At 41.9% G+C, this 24,968-nt stretch overlaps 1 protein-coding gene across 3 annotated transcripts; it reads right to left on the reverse strand.

Annotated features, from left to right (window-relative positions):
• Positions 1-466: 466 nt before the first annotated feature.
• On the reverse strand, positions 467-24,517 carry LOC309720078 (vinculin-like). 3 transcript variants are annotated; one of them, XM_082556655.1, is made up of 22 exons: positions 24,078-24,516; positions 17,985-18,055; positions 16,768-16,918; positions 16,112-16,220; positions 15,153-15,275; positions 13,502-13,662; positions 11,675-11,765; positions 11,435-11,582; positions 11,148-11,301; positions 10,692-10,867; positions 9,619-9,809; positions 8,712-8,911; positions 8,284-8,412; positions 7,994-8,143; positions 7,765-7,873; positions 7,361-7,663; positions 7,151-7,275; positions 6,366-6,551; positions 5,103-5,279; positions 4,059-4,262; positions 3,880-3,984; positions 467-2,347 (listed from the first exon to the last, which is right to left on the reverse strand). In XM_082556655.1, the coding sequence occupies exons 1-22, from the start codon at positions 24,243-24,245 to the stop codon at positions 2,201-2,203; spliced, it is 3,378 nt and encodes a 1,125-aa protein (XP_082412781.1). In that variant the 5' UTR covers positions 24,246-24,516; the 3' UTR covers positions 467-2,200. The 3 variants fall into 3 exon arrangements, with proteins under 3 accessions (XP_082412781.1, XP_082412782.1, XP_082412783.1); XM_082556656.1 differs by lacking the exon at positions 5,103-5,279 and having other exon boundaries at positions 24,078-24,514; XM_082556657.1 differs by lacking the exons at positions 467-2,347; positions 3,880-3,984; positions 4,059-4,262 and having other exon boundaries at positions 5,229-5,569; positions 24,078-24,517.
• Between the last annotated feature and the right edge of the window lie 451 nt (positions 24,518-24,968).

Genomic DNA, 24,968 nt, shown 5'->3' on the forward strand with positions numbered 1-24,968 from the left:
TAGATGCTGGTGTATGCAACTGAGGTTTACTGAGAATGGCCTGAAGGACAGAAAATATCCAGTGAGTGTCATTTCTGTGGTTGCAAATGCCTTATTGCTTTCAGAGGTCAGAGAATGGTTGGACTACTTCAACCTTACAGGAAGGCAACAGGAACTCAAACAAGCTTTTGTTGCAACCAAGGTATGCAAACGAGCAAGTCTGAATACACAACATGCCAAACCTTGAAGCAGATTGACTACCACTGCAGAAAACCACACCAGGAGTCAATTCTGTCAGCCTAGAACAGGAAACAGAGGCTACAATTCACACATTCTCAGCCAAACTGGACAACAAGGGACCTGGTTTGATGAGCCTGACTCTTTCCTGGTATTTCTTTCAGACCATTCTCTGTAAACCCTAGACGTTGTTATGTGTGGTCATGAGTTTTTCTAATACTTAGAACAGAGAACAAGAGGCCAAGTCCAGTCATCATTATAGTCTTTTATTCTTCTTCCAAGGCACAGCAGATGTGTTGGCAGGGCTAGAAGCTATCAGTATACATTCTGGGTGTGAATGAACACATCAGGTACACACGCAGATCTACATTGTGTCGCTCTCAGTGAATAGTCAGTGCTGCTACATGCTCAGTAGGCCCAAATAAAAGTGAAAATGCGGTTAACATTCTGTGCTGCAATCCAGAGCCTTGTCCATTAGTGTCATTTGGACTGCTCACTACTACTGCTTAAACGAAAAGACTTCACATACAGGTGCATACAAATTCTCCACTGTTAAATTAAGGGAAATAAAAATATGAATTTGCTGACTGACTGCATGTATTAATGTAAAAATATGTTTAATCCTAGATGACAACAAACTCATTTTAAATATATTTTAGTGTTAACCTAAAAATAAAATCTACGTTGCTAGGCTGACAATATTGCCTGATAAAAAGAGTTGTCTTGTTTTCAAACCACCGGGGTCATCTAAAAAAGGAAACAAATGGATTTTTCAGATGATGCTTTAGAGCATTTAACGTGGGACTACTGAGCTCAGACAGAGGGATAATCTGGATATCTAAAAAATAAACACCCAAACAATAAAAGGATGCTGCCTAAAATCATCAGCTTTGCTAAAATTTCCAAACAGTTCAACTGTTACAAAGAGTGCAGTACAGTGCAGCACTACAAATAAATTACAAAAAAAATGCAAAGCAGAGTAAAACATTCATATATTTTGGCTAAAAATAAACAGACCTTAAAAAAAGCACTCCGGGTCCTCTACAGAGGACGGCACTGTCTGCAGTAACCTGGAGTTTGAGTGTTTAGAAGCTCACAGTAATGTAAAACAAATCCTTTGGCATTGATCACTGTGGAAGTTCAACTAAAATGAAAACACAGAACTGAAAACGCACATTAAAAATATATCAGTTAAGCTTGACTTTGACTTCAATGTCACACATACTGCTGCTGTCAAGTGAAAACCCGTGAGCTGTAGTGTCAACCTCCCAAGAAACAACATAGTCACTAACAACCATATATTTTATTCTAATCATATAATTGCTTTAAAACAGTCTCACTTGTATTCATAACACCTTTAAGTCCTTCAAGTATAAAATCATTGAAGTGATGATGCTAGAACTTCTGAATTTGTAGATCTTTAGTAAAGAACCTTTATTGTTAAAAAGTAAACAGGAAGGAAAGTGAGCGCCTCAGCTCGCTCCACTACTCCCGACTTTAGAGTCAAACTGAGTGAATAAAGCTAAAAATCTTTCATAAAACAAACAATTATTGTATGTACAATAGACAGTAAGAAACTCACTGAAAAAAACTGAATGCAAAGTAAACGTCCTCTGGGAGCATTTTAGTGTCATAATTCGCCTTTAGAAAATAGAAAACATTTTCATGCAAAAAATATATACCTGAACTTTGGATAAAGTCTTGTAACACAACATACCAAAAATATACTTTAAAAAACTGTCTCCGATATACCTGTGCGATTCCGCTCACGCCATTAAAAGAAACCTGCATGGGACCAGATCTAATGCTTCCTGGTGCAAACACCCAAACTACAGTGGAGAATGGCTCAAAATCCCGCAGCTTCCTCTTGAAGTGCACATGCTTACGCTTAATGCATATGCACATTGCTACTTTACTCGAGGTTTGTGCTATTGAAGCAAAGTTTTAAAGAAAGAGCATCATCCATGTCAGCGACCAGGTATGATTATTGGTACCAGGGGGTCTTCCGCACCCATCGGAGGGTGAAGCCCGCATCGGTGCGGATCTTGATGGAGGCTGCTTCTGCTTCTCTGACCGTCTCCTTCACAGACTGCATCAGATTCTGGGCGTTATGGACCAACATCTCTGTGGCCTGGTGAGGCAAACAAAGCAGTAAAATAACAGCTTAAAGATCTGTCACAAATTTTGGCCATGACATGACTAATCCACCTTAAATGCAGATTTAAAAAAAAAAATTAAGTGTCCCATCAGTTACATTTGTTCAGTAATGCCAGACTACCAACTCAGCTTTTAGTGTAATAACAGGGACTGCAGTGTGTAGTAGAGCTTTTCAAGTTTGAAAAGACAGCTACGGCATTGAAATAGCACTTTGCTTTCTGCAGATGCTGAGTTTATGGATAATAATAGAAAAAAAGGTTGGATTGTGCATCACTGTGAGGTGCAGTTGGGGTGAGAAGTTTACTTACAAATGTCATCTTGATTTTGAGCTTTTTAATTATTTCTTTGAACTGTTGCAGGGTGAAATAATTGTACAACGTACATCTTTAAAAAGCAAGACGTGACAAAGACACAAACACTGACACAAAACAAAAGAAGATTGTTGATTTGTGTCTCTGTGCTTTTTAACATTTTGCTGTTCCAGGTGTTTTTTTTCTTACAGGCGCAACATTTGTGCTTTTCTATTTGTGCTCTATCCTTTTATTGTACTTTGTCCCATTTTTTCCACTGTTCCTTTTTCTTTCTTTCCTATTTTTTCTCTTGCCTGTCAGCTTAGAGATTGCCATATTATACATTTACTGTAATAACAGAAACAACCCAAACTGTCACCGTTCAGGAACAACCCAGGAATCTCCAAGGTTCAGGCCTGCCGTGAACTGGAAACTGCTGGAACACCAGTGTTACTGTGCACAGTGAAACGAGGTGATTAAAGGTGTGATTGGAAAAACTGAAGGTGAGGCTTTCAAATCTAAGAACACTGTACCAACTGTCAAGCATCATGGTAGTTGTAGCATGTTATTGGGCTTGTTTTACTGCCAAATACAGTGGACAGTGGATGAAATAATTAAGAAGGAGGGCTACCCCTAAATTCTTCAGCTTCAATTCAAACTAACATCTAGATGAAACTTGGACGCAGCTGGATGTTCCAACAGGACAATGATCCCAAAATCACATCAAAACTAGTTTAAAATGAGTAAACCTCAAGGCTAACATCAAGCCCTGACTGCAACCCTACTAAACATTTGCGGATTACACTTAAAAGTCAGGTCCATGCCTGGAAACCAATCAATTTAAATGAACTTCACCAATTCTGCCAAGAAGAGAGCCAAAAATGATACCAGAAGTTTGATGATGATTACCAAATGCATTTGATCAAGCTGCAACTTGCTAAGTGACATTAAACAAACATTAGTAGGTAGGGTATGTATATATTTCAGCCTGTATGTACACTTTTGACCTTATGTGGATGAGAGAAAATCCTTCATAAATTCAAACTTGTGCACAAGTTCTTGCTTATTAAAGTCATTAAATATGTATGCTGCACAATCACTCCACTCTGGGAAAAGAACAGCTCAAAGAAATCATTAAAATACCATGACATTCATGCCCATGACTGGTGAATTTAAATTTCTGACCACAACTGTATGTGCTTTGTTGTGCGTTTACCTGCTCTGACTCCTCTTCACTAATGTTTGTCCGTCCCAGCATGGTGGCTTTGACAGTAGAGAGGATCTTCAGCTGAGTACTGATGGTAGGGATTCGTTCACAGACCTTTGGCAGGAAGAACAGATGTTAGATGTTTCCCGTTGAAGACAGAGTGCGCTTGTGTCTATGCAAATCCTCACCTGCAGCAGGTTCGTTCTGATGCGTCTGTCAGTGCACTGTTTGGCCACTTCTTTTGCCAGTCTTGTCACCTCATCCGAGGCCTTGGCGATGTCCTTAGCGCACTGGATCAGTGCTCGTTTGTTCCCGCTTCCACCACGCACCAGCCGAGACATTTCTGCCATCAGCAGAGCCATCCGCTTGGCTGCGGCTATGATGTCATTACCCTGTTGAAGAATGGGGATGTAGAAAAGGAGGAAGCAGTTAAAGCTGTTAACAGAGAAATATGGTTTTGGGAAACCAGACATTAAAATTCTAGTGTTTTGTATTATTACATTTGAATTAAAATTAAATGCAAGCATGTTTAACACGATTTTTAATTGAGATTTTCATTTTCTTTGTGATATTAGAGTCAACCTGAAGTTAGTACACATGAGGTAATGTTAAAGTGATTAATAATAGGGGCTAAAAAGCAGAAGCAGGTGACCAGAGTGGGTAAGCAGGCAATCTAATGTCATATATAAATCACCCAGAAGTCTTTGGGAAACTGTCATCCTTGGCTTCACAGGTTGGCCAGACAATGAAAGTCTGACAACAGAGGCAATGATGAGACAGAGCGTCTGCCTCCTCCTTTGAACCGCTTTACCCAAACATGAGCTTAAGGACTTGTGAAGCCAGTACCAGTTTATCCACGTGGTGCAACAATCAAACCTGACATTCCCACAGTCCTCAACGTTTTGTGCAACCATTGCATGGCATCAGCATTACCATTTGTGTAACCAGGTCTGAAAATAATGCAACAAGAGTAAAACAGCAGCTGCAGCTGGTTGGAGTTTTCCATTGGTAGTGGCAGATGCAGAGCTCAGTGTTCAGACAGCCCCCGGTGGGTGTTTCCTGTCCTGCGGGGCTTTCCTTGTGTTGTGCATTTATCTTTTTGCATGCGTGGGTGTACGTGCACGTGTGCGTGCGTGGGTCAAACAGTACCCAAAACACTTAGAGCCTTTTACACATACTGTTTGATCCACATGTGGTTGTGTGTGCGCTCATGTGCATGTATGTGCGCAGACCTTGCTGGACCACTTGCGCGCCTCCTGGTGGAGAGACTGGGCAGCTGCCAGAATGGGTTGATTGACAGGCTGGTTGGATGGCATCAGCAGCAGCTCTGGCTCATAGTCATCCTCACCATCAGTAAACTCATCTTCATCATCTACCTCCCTCTCCTCTACTGCCTCCTCATCTTCAGGCTGGGCCAGGCAGTGGGGGGGTTTGTTGGTGGTGGTTGGAGGATTGATGGGGATGGGAAGGAAAGGGAGGGAGGCAAAAGGGGTGGGAGGAGGAGGAAAAAAAGGAGGAATGTGGAGAAGAAGAGGGGAGTGGAAAGCCAGGGATAGCAGGAGGGAAGGAAGCATGGGAAAAGGAGGCATTTAGTATAGTATGAGAGGCACTGGGTGGAAGAATAAAGGACAGGAGATTTACAGGAGGAAGGAGGAGCGTATTCAAGCAAGGTGAAGGTGCAGGGACAGGGGAGGTGAAACTGCACACATAGGCACAGACGATTTAGATGGGGGGAAATTAAAACGAAAGAGGAGCTGGTTTGGGAAGGCAGCGGGTGGATGATGTGCCTTACTCTGAGGCGGTGGCTGAGCTGAGAGTTTATAACCTATTTGCATAATCAAACAAGGTCTAGTGCTGAGTTGGCAAACTGAGTGTGACCCAACACCAGAGATGTCTGGATGTTTGTGGATAGTTTTTAAAAGACACACAAAACATCTGTGGAAAAACTGTTAGCGGCGCCATTAAGGGGAAAATGGTTATCAGCTCCACAAAGATAGCAAGAGGGCATTACTCCTAGTTATTTATACAGATTAGCTGTTCCTGTGTACAGTTCTTTTACACACACACACACACACACACACACACACACACACACACACACACACACACACACACACACACACACACACACACACACACACACACACACACACACACACACGGAACATTGACAGCCACAGAGATATGAGGAAAGACGAAGTAGATAACGTCTGCTGTAAGTGGAGTGAGCTTTTGTAATATAGATTTGAGGCTGGGATTTCTCACTGCAATATCTCATATTCACTTCGTGCATGTTGAGTGTGCACGTGTACACCGTGAACAAAGTCACATGCTGACACTTTAAACAGATGACAGTTTCCGGTTCCCCCCCATCCACAGATGGGACTTTTTTTTTCTTTAGACAACTAGCCAGCAACTAACTAGAAATCATGACTTTAAAATTATACACAGATGTTTGGCTAAATATGCAAATATGCATGTTTGTGTGAAATGACCTTGCTTGACCACTTGCGCGCCTCATCGTGCAGCTGCCTGGCTGCCACCATCATGGGCTCGCTGAGCACCTCTCCAGCTTTCTGCTCCGGGAACTCCTCGTCCTTTTCCTCTGGAGGAGGAGGCCGAGGCGGAGGCACTTCCCCCTCTGGTAATGGAGGTTTGGGTGGGGCCTGCTCATCACTAACCTGAAAACACACATACAGGTAGTTCATAATAATTCATAGACGTTATTCCATCATACTGCTGTTTGATCCTAAATTGCTTGGGTCTGACCACCATGCATAACAATATGTGATTCACAAGTATATTTAAATTCAGTTTTATTGATATAAAATTCATAAGAACAGTTTCCTCGATGTGCTTTATATTGTAAGGTGAATCCCTACAATAATACAAAGAAAACTCCAACAATCAGAGGACTCTATGAGCAAGCACTTGGCAACAGCCAGAAGGAAAAACTCATTTTTAACAGGAAGAAACCTCCAGCAGAACCAGAGTACATATCAGAAATGAGTATTTTTATCAAGTCGGGACAAACAATATTATATCTAGGTCTAAAATAAATGGAGACAATCAAATTTAAATCATAGAAAAAATATTCTTGGCTGTCGTAACCCACTCATGAGCAATGTGAAGACCCTGTTTCAGAAAGTTTGTTAATCCCACATAAAGGAAGACTGATATATTTCCCTAAAACACTGGAATCCCAGTTTAATAGTTTAACTACTACTGCTAAAGTCTACTGTGGGAATAAAGTGTGTTATGTGTGTTTGAATGTGCTTACATGGAGCTGATCCAAGTCAGGAGGTGGAGGAGGGAAGTCCGGCTCCTGAGGCTGAAAGGCTTCTCTAACTTTTCCGACTGCAGCCAGGATCCTCAGACACGAGTCCAAGTAGGCTTTCTGCAGAGCTTTGGAACAAACAGCGAAAACATGGTAAATAAACCTGAGTCATTCTTTATCACTCATTATATTAAACATGTTTTTCTCCTGTACCTTTATCTTGGATGTTCCCTGCCACCGCCTTGGCGTCCATCACCATAGGTGAGATGGTGTGCGAGAGGATGTCTGAAGCGTGTTTCACAGTGTCTCTGAATCGTGGGTCTTCAGAGTTCTCAACTTCCCTCTTAGCCACCAACAGGACCCGATTAGCTCTCCTTGCTATGCTTGTTGCCCCGGCAACAAGCATTTGGGGCTGAACATTTGCCATGGCAACTCTGCACTTGTCGATGTCTTTCTTTATCGCCTCCTCAGACGCATCTAGCAGAGATTTGGTGTCGATAGCTTCATCCACTAGACCTGGGAGAGAAAACACAGATAAGCACGCCTCTGTAAATCCTCTCTCATGTGCAGCAAGGTAATATTTTAAGCAGCACGAGAAATGCTGAGAAAATCCACACCGGTGAGTCTCTCCACATTGTCGATCCACTGGTTCTTCATGGTGTCAAAGTGTTCATACGCCGCTTTGTTCCCAGGGTTCTTCAACAAGATCCGAGCGGCAGACGTTACCTGGATGTGAAAACAAACAAAAAAGTAAACAAGTCACGCTCAGACTGTATATAACACCTACAGGTTTTATCTTGATACGTGATCATGCAAATCAAGGGCGGCCAAATCAAACAGAAGTACCTGTGGTGTGAGCTCCCTTGCATGTTTCACAGCAGCATGGATGCCTTCTACTGTAGTCTTATTGGCTGTTCCCACAGCAGCAGCCTTCTCTGCCGTTGCCCCCAGCCGACCCGCGTGGGTCTCAAAGTTCCCTGCACGCTCTTCAAAAACCTTTCACAAACATTAGCAGCACTTCAGTCAAAATGTAGACATAATCAACCTCCCACACCACACAGCTGAGCCATGGTGTCTATTATTGGAAACAGGTGAATGGGATGTGTTATTGGTGCTGTGTTTTGTGCATTACTGACCTCTTCTCTGTTTGGTGCATCGGGAGGTGCAGTTGCAGCCACAGCCAGCAGTTTGATAGGTGTGGTGGTGTCACTGAAAACATCAGACACCTCCTGGGTCATCACCTCCTGCATGCGCTGCCTCAGGTCCTGGATGAAGCAGAGATTGTTGCATAAATCCACCAGGGGGAGCTCTGCACCAGCACTTTCAATGAAATCAACATTACTGAGTCTCACACTATGCATCCTCACTCCCCATGCTTTTGTTATATTGGCTGCACCTTTGGATCAAACAGAAATATTCTAGCCATCGTGCATTTTCCCCTTTTCCATGATTTTTAGTCAGGTATATTTTGTGTATTTGGAAACTTGTTTACATATGATTACAGGGGAGGTTGTGTTTCTGCATTAATCTATTTATAGACTAAATGTGCATGCTTGTGAGATACCTTAAGGGTGTCCTGCAGCTGTGCAGCTGTAGCGCGTGCATGAGGAGCCTCAGCCTCTCCCCTGCCAGCCATGTCTGCCAAGGATGTCATCAGAGCCTCTGTTCGGTCACAGCGCCCAATCATATCCTGACGATACGGGCCTAACAGGCCTCCTGCCAGCCTCCTCCCTTCCCCGACCATTCCTCTGATTGCTGCCTGACCTAGAGAGTAACACAGGGTAGAAGTCATGCTCTAGATACCTCAATAACAACCCATATTCAGATATAGAAGTATCGCTTTTTCTTTTTTCTTTTTGTTGGTCACAGGGACTAAAAATACAAAGTGAGAAGTGATGTCATTTCTTGCAACATCAATAGTAGGAAGCTATAGTTTGCAGTAAATGCTAACATTATATAGTTTCCAGGAAGTTAATAATGTTACTAATAATAACATGTTTGGTTATGTCTTCTAAGAAAGCTTCATAGAGAGATACCTGTGTTCCACTGTAGCATCTCACACTCTGCTCCCATACGGAAGCATGGGACGAAATAGGAAACAATCAAATGACAAAGCAGGAAGACTGCAATAACAAAGCATGAAAACAATACAAGAGTCCCTGAATGACTAAACTAGTCAAGTTAGTCAATCAGTGATGCACAAAATGCATCATTGTGGGCATTTAAGGAAACAGCACAGTCATTTCTGTGCCACGCAATCACATTTCCTGCCTGAGTAATTTCACAGTTACCTCACTGATCACAAATGGCTAACATCCCCAAAGAGCGATATTCACTTGGTGTCTGGTTTCTTTTACAATCCGTCCATCATCCACAGAGATGCACAAAATGCGCTGGAAGGTCAGGGTGTTTATTTTTGAGACAAACTACTGCATCATCACTCCCTAGAGCAGTCATCCAGCACCACTTACCTACTCCTCTGTCGTCCACTCCAGGGTTGTTCACCCAACGGAGGGCCTGCTCCATCTTGCCCTCCAAGGTTACTGCAGGCTTGGCTGGTCTCATGTTGGCTACGGCGCGGTTGGTTTTAGACTGCAGGGTCAGTAGCGCTGCCCCAATCTGCTTAGCGAGTGCACGGGCCTCAGGACTGTCACCTTTACCCCTGAGACAGTAACAAAGATAGACAACTTGAGGGAGAGACAAAAAAGCATAAAAGACTTAATATAGACTATAAAATAACACTACACCCCTGTTAGATACCACCAAAAAGGAGAAATACCACTTTTAAAGCCTAACATTGCTTTTTTGTGTAGTAGAAATAAAGACAAAACATTTCTATATGTGTATGTCCAGATTATTAGACATAAAACTACAAGTTCTGGTCAGGACAATAATTCAGGGCACCGTTTAAGAAATGCCTTTATCATTCTTCTAAGAAAAGAAGAACAAAGTCAGATTCTCTTTTTATGACCTTGCACAGCCGTTTTGACAGGATACCATAATACAGTGATAATATCTCTACTAAATTACACATTGTAAAAGTACTATCTGTTCCAAATGCGGAAATCATAGCCACATTTTCTACATTTTTTACCTTCAAAGTGCAGATCAGTATTAATTAGAGCATATCTAGGTAATTTGTTCAGTGTTTGAAGTTGAATTTGCTTTATGCTCAATAAATGCAGCAGAAGACCATTACAGTTATGTTCCTAAAAGCAACTAATCTTCATCATCATCTTCGCCATCATCCACTGAGCTACAGAAGCATTTGGATTAAAGACTGTTGTTTAGTTAAGTGATATTTCCCTTTAAATTCCCCTCCACAAAAACACCGTGACACCGTATTCAAACAGTTTAAAACCTTTTTGGAGGACTCATGCCCAAGGTTGACAGGCAACAACATACTTTCCAGGTGGGTAAAATATGCCACCTATTGGTGGCATGGGGTTGCAGTTTGAGCCTATGGAAAGAGTGTCTAAGTATTACGTATAGTTTTCACAATGCACGTGTCATCGAGCATGAGAAATGTGAGGTGAAACCGTACTGTCTGCGTAGCTCCATAAGCCTGGCAGTGAGTCCTGCGATCTCACTTATGGAACGCAGGATGTCATCCCTCTCTTTGGGGTCTTCGCATAGATCGGCGATGCGTTTGGCTTCTGCAAGGAGCGCTCTGATGTTCTCCTCCCCCTCGGGACCGCCGTGAGGATCAGCCAGCCATGCCTAAATATGCACATGTGCAGTATGACATATGAAATAAGTACATCTTTTGACACATGTCTCACAGTAGAGCTTCTACCATGTGAAGGGGCTATTTACTAGTGAAGATTTTACCCAGTGGGGTCTCTCTTTTAAACAATAATAATTCTGAGAGAATTTGTAAAGTATTAACTGCAACACTTGCTTGGAAAAGGATTAGAGAAGTAGAGAGTCGGATTTGCTGGAATAAAGCAGTTCCCTGGTTAGTGTAGCTCATTCTGATATTATTGTTGTTCTATCTGACCTGTGCAGCATCCAGCCTCCTGGCAATAGCCTGTTTGGCATTGATTAGAGCCTCCAGTCTGCGAGCAGCACTGTCCACTTTGCCAAATAACAAGTCTAAGCCCTGCGAGCACTGGCCGGCACGCTGCACACACCCCGGGGTCGGGCCTTGGCCTCTGTTAAGAACAACAAAGACACTCAGCCGAGGCTTGACAGCTGAATACACAATTCAAATGCGCACCTAATCGCACACCATGGACAGAGGATGGAAAACTGTTTAACTCACACGTTCTTGCAGAAAAACCCTACCTAGCTCGTAGATCTGTGACCTGGTCAGTCATTTGTCCCAGAGCCTTAGTGGTCGCCAGTATGTCTTTCCTCTCCTTCCCAGCACACAGCTCTCCCACCTTACCAGCTTCGTCCAGTATTGCACGCAGGGCCACCTCACCGAGGTCTCCTGGAAACGACAGACCGCCATGGCATGACATTCACGTTTGACGATTAGGTGTTTTTAGCTGAAGCCACAATAGATAAGAAACAAACAGCCACCTGGCTGTCCGTGAGGGTCTTTGAGCCAGCTTTTAGCTTGTGCCATCTTTGACTCAATCAAAGCCAGAGATCTCTTCAGGGCCTCCATATCCTGAAGTAAAGAGAAGAGATGTGTTAAAGACAAATATATTGCTTTCATTACAGAAAAAAAGACACTTTTTATAAGTAGTTACAGTTTTACAGATTATTTGTTGTCATAATTGCTATCTTTACGGAAACTGGGGCACATCTAAATCTGTTGTCAGTATTTATGGGTTGAGGATGGTGTACACAAGACTGATGAAGTGTATAGGACTAACAAAATAAACTTTAAATCCAATGTTCACTGTAATGGGGAACGGTATTACCAGCAGTGTAGCTTTCTGATTTTTAGATTTTTTCTAACTGTGAGACTTTAATTTCCAGTGTAAAGCTGGACTTGGTTGCTTGGCTCACATTTGTAAAGGCTATTTTGTTGTGGGAAAGTTCAACACATAGATGTATACATTAAAACTGCCTCATATAAAACCTATATTTTGGTTTATCCACGATTAAATGGATGGTGGCCTGCAAGCTATGAAGTCTTAAATGTGGGCACTAACAGCACAAAATTGGTTTTATTAATATTAGTCAATGAAGTCGTATTACATTATTAATTTCATGCTGTAAAATGGGTTCTATGTTTTACACAGAAATCACCACTTTTTACAATGTCTTGCTAAAAATAATTCCTTATTATAAAGGAGAAAATAAGACTAAGTGACTTAATCTAAAATGTGACAGACTCTTTCAGTGCTTCAACCAGAAAGGAGAAAAAAAATGTTTTTTCCAGTTCAGAGAAGAATGAACCTCTTAAGTGGAACCGTTCAATACAGCCCATCTATTATGGATGGATCTGGACACCAACCAGCTTATTTCTATAATTCATGACCCGAGAGGACGGCAGTCATCGCTTGCCAGCGGTTTCTCTCACAAACTGACAGTAAGTGCTTATCACAGCTCATACACAGCGGTACAGACACAAACAGACAGATCATTATCAAAGGAGGCTGTGTGCAGAGAGAAACATGCAGAGTTACAGGTTAGACGAGTGAAACAGTGCTTAACTTTGGCTTAAATTATCTCAATGCACAATCTCTAACTGATGCCCAAAAATTACTTTTTCCAAGCATGTATATGCAGCCAAAAACAGCGTCTTATTGTGCTACGATGGTCGATCTTTGACAGCGTAAACACGAGACGATACACCAGAAAAAATACCATGACTGAAGACAGGTGTTAAAATAAATAACCGAGCTGAGAAACCTCTGTTTCAGGCCGTTTGACTCGAATGGACGTCTGGAGACAAACAGATATGCACATATGACAATAAAGTGATGAAGTATGTGTGCTGTACATCACACATCAGCCAACAGTCAGTGGACTGAAACACAAAACACTTACTGTCAAATACCAGCATGATAGATAATAATAATAATGTAAGCATGAGGACATATTGTGTCTCCTTATCTCTCACACACATACACGCTTGCATGCTGGAAACCGCTGATGGGGAGAGAAACAGGCTTACCTTCTACAGGGAGGAAAAGAATGGAGGAGGAAGGTACAGAAAGGAAAGGAAAAAAAAGGAAAAACCAGGAGTTATACTAGCGAGCAAAAAGAAAAAAGTGACAGAAAGTGAAGAGTGATTTTTTTTTCAGAGATGCCGCTCAGTGAGGCTGTATGTATGCAAGCAGGCACGCCAGCGAAATCTGATTTAGGTATGTGGGGATTATTTTGTGGGTTTTTTTTAGGTTTGTGGGGTAAAATGAGAAAAATCAGAGTCTTTAAATGCAGCACAGGTTGTACCTTATTGGCCCAGGCGTCTTCATCCCACGTGGTGAGCTGCAGGACTCTTATGATCTCATTAATTTCAGCGCTCATCTTTTCAAAAGTGAACCTTCGGTTTCTCTCTGCCTCCTCAACCCCGGCACCTCGACTACTCTTCGTTGCGACAAAAATCTTTATAGCTGATGAGGAAAGAAATAACAGTATTTATGTTTAAACTCAGGTAGGACGACATATTCAACTTAAGATGAAGTGCTCATTTAACTTAAGAATCTATTGTGGCAAATAGAAATGACCCACTTTAAAAAATAAAAGCTTTTAATATGCTGATTTTAAATGACCTTTGTGGCAGCACTAACATGCTTGGACTGATGGTGATTAATGCAAGTTTAGTATTTTCTCTCTTTATAGGCATTATTTTTCATATCTACCAACTTTTAAAGGATGGGGATTAAAATCTTAAATAGTCTTCAGCATCTGTAATACTATTATAATTGTTATTTTATAATAATTATCTAATAATGCTACTGGCTCTAAAAGCAAGTGTAGACCCATAGACAAACATTTTTCATTTTCATCTTCTCAGGTATCTTATTTGATTTAATGTCGGGTTTTTTGTTTTGTTTTTTTACTATCCATTGTTTAAAAATATCGATGTACCTGGCAAAGTTAAGTGATCAATCCCTAGTTTGACCCTCTTATCCAGTATGGTCATGAAGAAAAAAAAGGGGAAGAATGCAATGGATAAGTCTCAACACAGTGGTCCAAAACCAGTTAGTGATCTCCCAGTGGTTACATACATTTCAATATACACTACAGGACAAAAGTACCAGTATCGCCTTTGCATTAAACCTACAGGAGGAGCTTAGCCATAGAAACCCATGCCACGAAGCTCCTGCCGCACAGTTTTTGTGCTGATGTTAATGCGAGAGGGGGTTTGGAACTCTGCAGTTAATCAGTAAAGAGAGGTTTGGCAGCTTTCACCCCGCACATGGTCTGAGTCTGTGTGGTTGAGGTTCTGTGGAATATCAAGTGAAGAATTTTCACAAACTGCCTTATTGCAAAGGTGGCATCTTATTACAATACCAAGCTTGAATTTAGTGAGCACTTTAAAACCATCCATGCTTTCACAAATGTTTGCAAAGTCAGAGTCCATAGCTTGGCATGTGATCTGATACACCCGTGGTAGTGGGACTGAAAACACCTGAATTCAATGAGACTGAACCAGTGCAGCAAATGGGGGGCAGTAAAACCAAATCAATAAGCTCAAATGTCCTGTATGCTAAAGAGCTTCAGAAATGCTTTTTAGGTGTGGTAAAACAATAATGTAATTTAATTTAATCTATCTATCTATATACATATATATGTAGAGAGAGAGATTATTTTTCTTTCTCTCTTTTAGTTGCCAAATAGTTCAGATTTTATGACACTTGACCATGTAGTCTCAGTGCATTCAAGTAGTTGAAACAGTGCTCCTCTTCTCTGTTGGTTGGTGCAGAGTATAAGAGTAGCGCAGCAGAGATGTTTGTAGGCGACGTATGCGCGCAGTCACACTCACATCCCCATCCCCAGCATTTAATGACTGTAATTATCTGCGTTGCTATAACAACTCTTGGATGCTCAATGATCTGTGCTGTCGTTAGCCCACACATGCGCAGCCACGAACACACACCTGAGATAAGAACGGGCAGCAGCTCTTTGACAGTGTTCATGGAGCTGACTAGCATCTGTCTGTGCTCTTGGTGTGTCAGCTCCTGCTGCCTCTCCTCTATCATCTTTGACATTTTGGTCATCCCTGAAAAAAAAGAAAATGTTATTGACTTTGGTTTTGGCGCTGCTTTAAGTATGCTTGAACAATCAAAGGCTAAAAGCTTCCCCCAGTGTATACGCTAACTAAGCAGTTCCAACACAAACATTGTAACTTCACGAACGACTGATCTCACACAATGAAGGCATCAGTCAAGTGGGAGAAAACGTTTGGCATCAAATTTCCTCCAGCTCATTATGCCACACTGCACTGACAACACAATTGACCTGTTGCCTCTGGTGATAAATAGCCTGTTTATGGTTCTCCTGTCAGTGAAAAGACTCTGATCCTTAATCAAAGCATTTTAGTGTCAGAAGAGCACTCAGCGGTTAATTTAGCTGGCAGGTGGATCTTTAAACTAAAGAATCGTGTAAAAAAAAGTTTGTTGTCGCGTTTTCTGCTTTATGAAGCAAACTAATCCGAAAAGCACAGTTTATAACAGCTCTGCACAAATTATTCAGCAAACATTCTTTATTACTATAACTTCTGTTTCATTATCAGTGAATCTGACGGTTATTGCCTCGATTAATTCTACCTTTAAATGACTTTTTGCATTTTCTAAGCCTCAATCTTTAAATATGATATTATAAGTCTCGGCTTAGTCTCGGCTTTATTGGTGACAGTTCCTACCTCTTTCCAGTTCCATAACATTTATAATTTCTTTATTTAAATAAATTAAAATGAGTAAAAATGTACATGTTGCAGTAGATTTTGAATCAGGGCTCCTATTTTTAATTAACCTGTGTGAATCTTTACTTTACTAAAGTGACGTTTTAAGAACCACACAAAGACTTTCTCACAGAGTAGTGGGGATAAAACTTCACCTGGTCCGAGGTTCTTGGTGTATGTGATGAGGTCTTCCATGGTCTCCACCACCTCAGCTACTGCCAGATACTCCAGGATACCTTTACACACTCGGATTATCTTACGTACCTACAACACAGCACGGACACAGTCTTAAGCAGATGCAGGCGTAAAACAAAAGCCACATTTTAATATGAGAACAAGGAAATTCCTTCTTTGCAGGAGCTTTTTTTAGCCTGAAGTTACTCAGTTTTTTGTGTGTGTCTGTGTGTGTGGGCTTGTGTGTGTCTGTGTGCGTGTACAGTCTTGTGATGTACGTCTTGTGACTGTGAGAAGCTGCTCTTTCAAAAATGAGGCTAGTGATGGTGCGCATAATCGCGTGCCCAATGTGATTCCACTTATTGAGATGCCATTGAACAATCGCACAAGAGTACACACAAACAAATCCACCACACTCACACACGCATACACACCCTGAGTTATGACAGAGGGAAGTCATTTGATCTCAGTGATTGGATCTGGGTGCATCTGAGACTCCATTACAGCTCTAAGCTGAGTTCCTTCTTCCTCTGTACGGCTATATAAAGCTTTACTTCCATGAAAGATGCCACACCTCTGAAATAAGAGTGATTATGAGGACACACAAATGTAAGGAGGCATGCACAAACAGACACACCTCTGCCTCGTCGAAGGTAAGGAGCAAGTCGGATGTTCCGGACAGTATCCCTCTGGATCCATCGATCAGGTAATCTCGTGCAGGAACAGAGTAGGGATCCGCTTTCAGCATCTGAGCAGCTTGGACGAGCTTAGAGCATGAATTCTCCACCCTGAAGACACACAGCAGACTTAGGACTCATACTGAACACACGCACACCTACCAGTCAGTCACACTGCATCAGACCCGAGAGACATCAAGGAAAACCAAACCAACACACAGGCGAGATGTGAGGCTGACAAGGTGTCAGGCTAAGCAGCCCACACAGTAGGCAGCGTGTTGTGCACTTTGAGTTTTTCACTACCGGTATTTATTTGGCACTCGAAGGATCAAAATTTGAGAAGGCCTTCTTATTAAAACCTGTGGAGACTTGAGACAAATGATGCAACCTTCAATTCAGAGTTTGCAATCTGCTTTTTAAATAAAAAAAGGCGGTTTCATTTGCAATCCTAAATTTCTACTTCAGAGATCAGTGATTACGATAGATTTTTAGGAGCATTCAAATAAAGCCCGGTCCCTTCTCTTTCTGACCCCCATTGGTTAGGGTATCAATGGCTGCTGGTTCATCTATATTTAGGTAGGTTCACATTCCCACATGCTCCCTCCTAAGCCCTGTGAGTGAGATTTATGGTTTAGTGTCCCATGTATGTGTGAGTGAGCTGTGAGAGTGGTATGTGGATCTGATTGAGGTCTGGACCTTTTTAACGTAGCTGAAAAACGATTAGAAAAAATATATAAACAAGCAATGAAAAAAAATATGGCAGAGACAGACAGATGATATTACTGGAAATGTAGAATATGCGTGGACATAAATGCAACAAATACGGGTAAGCAAAAACAGCGAGGTCTGTGAACCCCAGAACTGCTGAGTAGCTGCTTTCAGCCAGCACCCGGAGTTCATGTCAGCTCTTTGGATGCAAGCAGGAAAACAACAAACAGCTTCTCAGCAGTCTGGAAGCTGGAGCCGGACGGTCACTCGGATCCGGTCTCAGAAGTGGCTCTTTGTTGTAGCTGGGAACACAGCCACGTTTCCTAATGTTAAATGGGCTGAAATCTTTTTTTTCTCTTTTTAACAAGTTCTCTGTCTGTTCGCTGAGATAAAGTGGATTTGTTGCTCATAATTTTCTCTCTGGATGTTTCTGTGAGTGACGCACACAGTGCTTCAGATGCAGACTCACTTAATAAACGCAGGAGGCATGTCTCTCTTCATCACCTGGTCCTCGGTAGTTTGAACCGTTTCCTTTCCCACCTGCAGCACACACACAAAACCACAGACAAATTATCATTAGCTCCTGCAATACAGGAAGCAGTGTTCAAGTACTATTAATAGCATGACGGGTGAATGAGTATGTATCAATTCACACCTATTTCAGTCATGCATGCATGTCATATCTTTGCCTGAGGGGAAGCGGCTCAGGCTCGGGATGATTTTGTGGTCTGTTTTTATACACAGAGGCAGGAAAGACGTTTAATGTCGCACTTCAAAAGCTCTTTCAATCTTTAGATCATGGCTCCATACTGGAGATCTGCAGTGCTGACTTTATCTATTCATTAGTATAACTCACTGGCTTTGCTTAAGCAATTTAAACATAAGCAAGTAATCATCCATCCACGCATCCATCCATCCTCTTCAGCTTATCCAGTTCAGAGACTTGTGGAGGCTGAGGCCTTTCCCAGCTATCAAAGTAGATCACAAGTCAAAAAAGAAATACGCAACTGACTTCAAATTTGTATTTTGTTTGACAGCTAAGATTTAAAAATGCACACCGTGATCTAGTTTGCATAATATTTTAAGTTGATGTGTCAGAACTGTCTGCTTTGACTTATTAAGCATTTTTTTTCCTGTTGAGGTGGAATTATTTTAGAAAGCACTGGGATTTTATTACACATGTCTGGTATTAAAGTAGTACGAGTCAGGGCATTTAATCTTCCCCAAAACTAGAAACTACATCAGTAACAGATATATAATGAAGAGCCTTGATGCACAAAATCACAGATACAATCATCAAAGATAAGGTATGTACTAAAGTTCAGTATTCCTGCAGAGGTTCAGACTGTTTGTTAACCTGTGAAACAGAAAACTTGCTCTGACCCAAACAGACACACACTTGAGATGCAATTACAGTGAGATGATGACATCAGTCTCCCTGCTGCTGCATCACTGAAATTTGCTTAATAGAGTTTCTGGCTCCAGAGAATCAGGAAGCAGCCATCGCACACTCTGAGCCCCAACCAGTTCCCTCTTCACATCTTATGATGGTGCTTTTATGACATTTATGGTTGCTGTAGGGATTTTAATATCTTTGCGATGCACTCCATTTTTGGTCAGTGCATAACACTATCATCATCATCATTATTTATTTTTTTTTAATGTGAAATGCTTAAACAATGAATCAGTTTCAAAGAAGTGACATGGAAGTACCTGCACCCCCAATAAAATGTACTTCATGACCAGTCTAACTGCTCAAAATGTTAAGTACAGCTGTCCTAAAAAAGTATTCACACAAAACTTCTAAACTGTAATTAGATATTTTCTTTAGAAAAAAAAAGATTTCATTTGAGAACATTTGGAAATCACCATGTAAATGCGAACAAGACATAGATGGATAAAATTAATGTTAAACTCCTTAAAACAATGAGCTATGCCTGTTGCACTGACTTTACAGATCTACTATAAATTACATGCTACATAATCAGTAAAATGATGCCATCAAAATGATAGATATAAGTGATGTAAGCTCAAAACTCAGCAATCAAAGCTCAAGACTTTTCTAACAGCTCAACAGTTTCAACATAGGATTCAGGATCCTCAACAGCTTGATTTGCCGTCACGAATGCTGAGACTGAGATACTTAAAAAGAAGAGCAGCTTTTTGGACCACATAATACTGATTAAAACAGAGAAAACTGAACGCTAGGTGCTATCAATTCACAGTTAATTTAATATAGGATCTACAAGTAAGCGAGAGTACACAGGAATTTCTTTAATGGAAGCTAAAACAATTATTTATGGGACAGAAGTCGATCTTTGAGCAGAATAAATATGAATATTTTCTCCAGGAGATAACAAAGGTGTTTCTTCTTCCAGAAATGCACAGAGCACACGTGGGGTAGAGAGGACGGAAAAAACCTTAATGATTGTTTTCAGGTGCATAGCAAGTATTTTACCATTTTAAAACCTAACTATATATGTTTTGTTTTTCTGGGGTTTTTCTGTGAATGTGGTGCTTTGTTTACTCAAGTAGAAAAACACTATATAAGAACCAGTCCACTTTACTACCAATTTTGTTTACTATATGGCAATAGATACTTACAGTATGCCTAAATGTAATCTGAAAATGGACAGGAAGTCCTAGCTGAGTAGCCGAAGCCGTCAGTTTCCCTGTTTGGGAAAATGAAGATTTTGTTACACGAAAATGTGTGGAATGTAGCTCCCCAAGTAGAGCATGTCCTCCTGATTAAACCCTGCAAGCGAACTCAAAGAGTGCCATCAGGTGACTGATCAAAGCGCTGCGGAGAGCAGAAGAGCTTCCTGTAAGCAGCAACACTTGGTATTGATTATTCAATACATTATTAATGCACAGTTAAGAGGTTTGCTGACAGTGTGATGTGTATGCATGTGTGTGGGTTGTTTTTTGTGTGTGCAGTTGTACATCCTGCAAGGTGGGACTACTTCGGCAGGAAATGCAGCTGTCAATCACAGCTTTCAGAGCGGGTGTATAGATCAGAGATATTACCTCTGATGAGCGTGCAGCTGACATTTCTGTCCAATCTGTGAATGATGGCTGATCTTTTCTCCCTGCCACTAATGACTAATAATTATTTTAGAGAACATCTTGGTGGCCTGGGGTTCACAGACTGTGGCCACATGATCCCATGCTGCTGCATGCCATCTGTCCTCTGTCAACCGCTCGTTTTAGCTCTGTTTTGGTCTCCACTGGGAAATATTTGATTCATTAGCTTCTACTGGTTTTCATGTGGTAACCAGACCTTTAATGACAGTGTGTGCAAGAACTTGTACTAAAGAATAAATAAATGAAAAAGAAGAATATTTTTCCTCATGGAGTAAAAAAAAAAACAACATTGTTGTGTTATTGTGAGCAGAAAGATCCTTAAACCAAGCTGTGAAACATAATTTAATTGGCTAAAATACAAAATAAATACTATATTTTTAGCAAAGGTTCATACTGTATGTTAACTGGGACTAAGACTCAGACTGTGTGTCAGTTTTTTTACATATTTTCCTTTGACAAATACCACTCACACCAAAATTATAAAAAAACAAAACAAGCAAACATGTTCAAAACTAAAAAAAAAAAGGGGGAAAAAATATCTTACAAATCTACAATAACTCTGGATGATTCATCACCGTGCCCCCGGTTCCTCTTGCCCATGAATATCATTTGCTTTTATTAACATCAGTTTCAAATCTGTAAACGATCTATCAGCTGTAAGACTTTATGTCATAATACAGCTTTATCCATGAATAGATTTAAGGCACACTGGTAAGCAGAGAGCATGTGTGGACACATAGCCAGAAGACTTTTCCCGGGTCTGCCAAAGAACAAGGAGAGATGGCTCATATTTAGAGCCGGCTGAGAAGAGTTTGTGTGTGTGTGTGTGTGTGTGTGTGTGTGTGTGTGTGTGTGTGTGTGTGTGTGTGTGTATGTGTGTGTGTGTGTGTGTGTGTGTGTGTGTGTGTGTGTGTGTGTGTAGAGGGCTGGAGATGGGAGGGCAGACCATGATGCTTGGCAGGGTCTGGTCTGAAAAAGCCAGAAACACTTTCTCTCCCTCACAGCGTCCAAGCTAATGTGGATGTTTTCTCCTTCCTTTACCAATCATGAAAAATTCTGCATCTTCCTGCAGCCTCCCTCCTCTCCCTCTCTGTCTTAGTCTGCTCACTTCCATCAGCGTGTGGTTACTTCACTCAACGGTAAATCTATTTATTCCTTCCTCCCCTTCCCACCCCCCACCCCCCAAACATACTCAGGGTCTGTGCTGACTCCTTGAGGAGCAGACACCTTGCAAACTCCACCAAGCTCACACTTTTAGGCACATAAAAAACACCAACAGTATCTTTCACATCTTTTAGTCGGATCTGCATCAACCCACGCACAACTTCTGATGGATTGAGACAGACACTATCTTTGCAAGTGTGTGTCTCAGTGACCTAGATTTTAAGTACCCCCCTACAGCCATCCCACTGTGGATGGGGTTAACAGTGAAACTGTATCAGTGTGCAGTGGGACTCTGTGGTGGCATGTTGCTGTATACTGTGTTATATCTTAGTTCAAATTGCACAAGCGTAGAAGTGATTCACCTTTCTAAAATAAAGCATATGTGTGCATGTCCTTACATCCAATTAAGTGTATCTACCCAGCAACCAGCTACTGCTCGTTTTACAAGCTCAGTTCTCAAGCGCCCTTTGTGCTCGCTTTCAACACAATCTTGTCACCCACTTCATAGCTCTCGTTCCTCTGTCAGTGGAGCAATCATCTTGTCTGAGAGTACAACAATTCTCAAAACGTACATCCCTATAAATATACCACTATAGAATGCGAAGTGGGGAAAGATGCAGGCTTTATTACTTTTAGTTAATCCCTTTTTTATGCTTCCATCCCACCTACCAACATTTCTTCTGTCTGACACCTTTTTCCCTCCCCTCTGTGCTCAGCCCTGATATCTTCACACCTCGCAACTCCATCTGAGACCCATCAACAAGCCTGAGGCTGCTATTAGCCTCCTTCTGCTCGCTGTCTGTGTGGATCAACTGAATGAATCAACAAGGACAAGCAGAGACAGAGGAACATGCCTGGTAGCAATGAGACATCAAGGACTTAATCCACTTGGAGGGTATTGGATAAAGGATGGGGTTTTCATTGTGGCATGGTGCAGTGTTCGAGTTCAAACTGAACAGCCTGGGTCATTATCAGTTAATGAGATATTTATCAAGATGATCTTGTGTGTCCTTGCACGGGAAAAAGTGGACTGCTATTCAAGAACCACAAAAGATGTCACTCGTAAGTTTTTTTCACAGGAACACTACACAAGTTACTAATTGTGCAACCTATCCCACCATCGCATCCACCATTTGTGTCGAAAAATGTAGGCACTGTGCAGCAGATCAGATTTTTAACATTTAAGGAGCAATGATTTCAATTTAGTGTGTCGTTTCTATTTAAAACATGACCAGAGAAGCAACTACTAATGAACGTGAAACCAGCTTCTTCTCTGTAAGAAGTCCTCCTGTCTGCTGCTATTTTCTCTTAAGTGAGTGAAGCCAGGTCACCCCAGCATCAATGCAAACGTCCAGGATCAGCATTAATGATGTGGCCTCTATTGATTTTCTCCCAGGCAGTGCGTACAGAGGGGACATCAGTGACTGACTAAAGCTTAGCTCTCTATAAAAATCGACCAATTAGATTCCACAGGACAGAGAAGAAAGACAGTGGTGGCGTAAGTGGAAAAGTGGAGGGTCAAAGAAGTTTGGAAAAGAATGAACAAAGAGATGAGCAAAGGAGTAAGAGATGAGGTGGGAGTCTGATAAATGACCAGAGTGTTTATATAGTCTCTGTGGAGTTTATTACTACGGATGGATGAGTTTCATAAACTGCAAAGTCTGCAATAATCTAACTTGGGCTGTTGAAGCTGAGAGCACAAAACCTACAGTACACAGGTCCACCTACGACACAGCAGGACACACACACACACACACACACACACACACACACACACACACACACACACACACACACACACACACAGAGAGAGAGAGAGAGAGAGAGAGAGAGAGAGGCATGCTTTTAATTTAATCACCACTCATTTCTTCCGCCCTACAAACTTCATTGACCTCAGCTGCCATCTGATTACAAATCTCAGCAAACTTTGCTATGTTGTGTTGCTTTGTTGTACTACTGTAGGAGCTACTGTAGGACCCCGTTAAAACATGCACGAGCGTTAGCTGGGTGTATGACAGCTTTATGTAATTTTAATGGCAAATAAAGACCAAACAGGGATTTAACTCCGTGAACGCAGAAGCCCCACAGAAAATAAAATGAACCGATATTGGCATATGATAGGTGCAGGGCAGTCTGCTGACCTGCTATTCTAATGATTTATGACACATTAAACAGACGCTGTCACACCACTGCAAAAGCCAGTCTCCAGAAATGTCGCTTTTCTGCAGGTTGAAAGTTTGAGTGGTAAATGTCACTTCATGCAGGCACTTTGCCATTGAGCTCATACTAAACTGACGCCCTGATTCAAACTCACCCGCACAAGGTTGCTGACAGCAGCCTGCACAGCGGCCACCGGCACCGTCAGATCCGGGATGGCTTTACCGTCTACCTCCCCCTCCTCGTGCATAATGACCAGGTGAGAGATCTGCTGGGCCACTGGCTCCAGGATACTCTCGATGGTTTTGGTGTGAAACACCGGCATCGTGAAAGACTTTTTTACCGCAGCCCCGACAGAAGAAGAAGAAAGGCGGCTGGGCGCTCCAGCACTGATGGTCTCCCTTATCTCTGCTTCTTCCCTCTCCTCCTCACCGACAGGAGGACAAATACCGAGTTGTCAGCCCAGCCCCTGAGAGGAAACCCTCTCCTCCCGGTGTGCACCGTCTCCTCCGTAGAGCTCTTCGGTAAAGGCTGGACTCAGACGGTTGGTGTTCTCCGGTGGGAGCGACCCAAATCGTGACAGAAGGAATCACCGCCCTCTGTCCAATCACAGCGAAGGAATACAGCTGCCAAGCTGGTTGGTGTTGGTGCGCATTGACGCCTTCCCTGCACACACACACACACACACACACACACACACACACACACACACACACACACAGTGAGAGCTCTTCCCAAATGACGTCATGCATGCCAATAGCCCCCAAAAAGGGAAAGTGTTGGGGTAACTTAAGCTATTATGATTCAAGATAAGGGGTGGGGGCGCGCAATATCAAGGAAAGAACAAGGGAAGGTTGTAAACATATTGAGCTGTGACTCCCTGCAGACTCATAAAGGTCAGCTTTACATCTGTGAGACTGTAAGGGATAGAAAAGGGAGCAGGTTCTGCACCACCTAGTAGGCTCTAGTGCAGAAAAAAAATTGTTGGTGTGGTTTTATGAAGCTTCGAACCTACATCTGACATATGATCTCCGTCCATTAAAAGGTG

This window comes from Aulonocara stuartgranti (assembly GCF_965226115.1).
Source record: "Aulonocara stuartgranti genome assembly, chromosome: 13".
In the NCBI taxonomy this organism is placed as follows: domain Eukaryota; kingdom Metazoa; phylum Chordata; class Actinopteri; order Cichliformes; family Cichlidae; genus Aulonocara; species Aulonocara stuartgranti.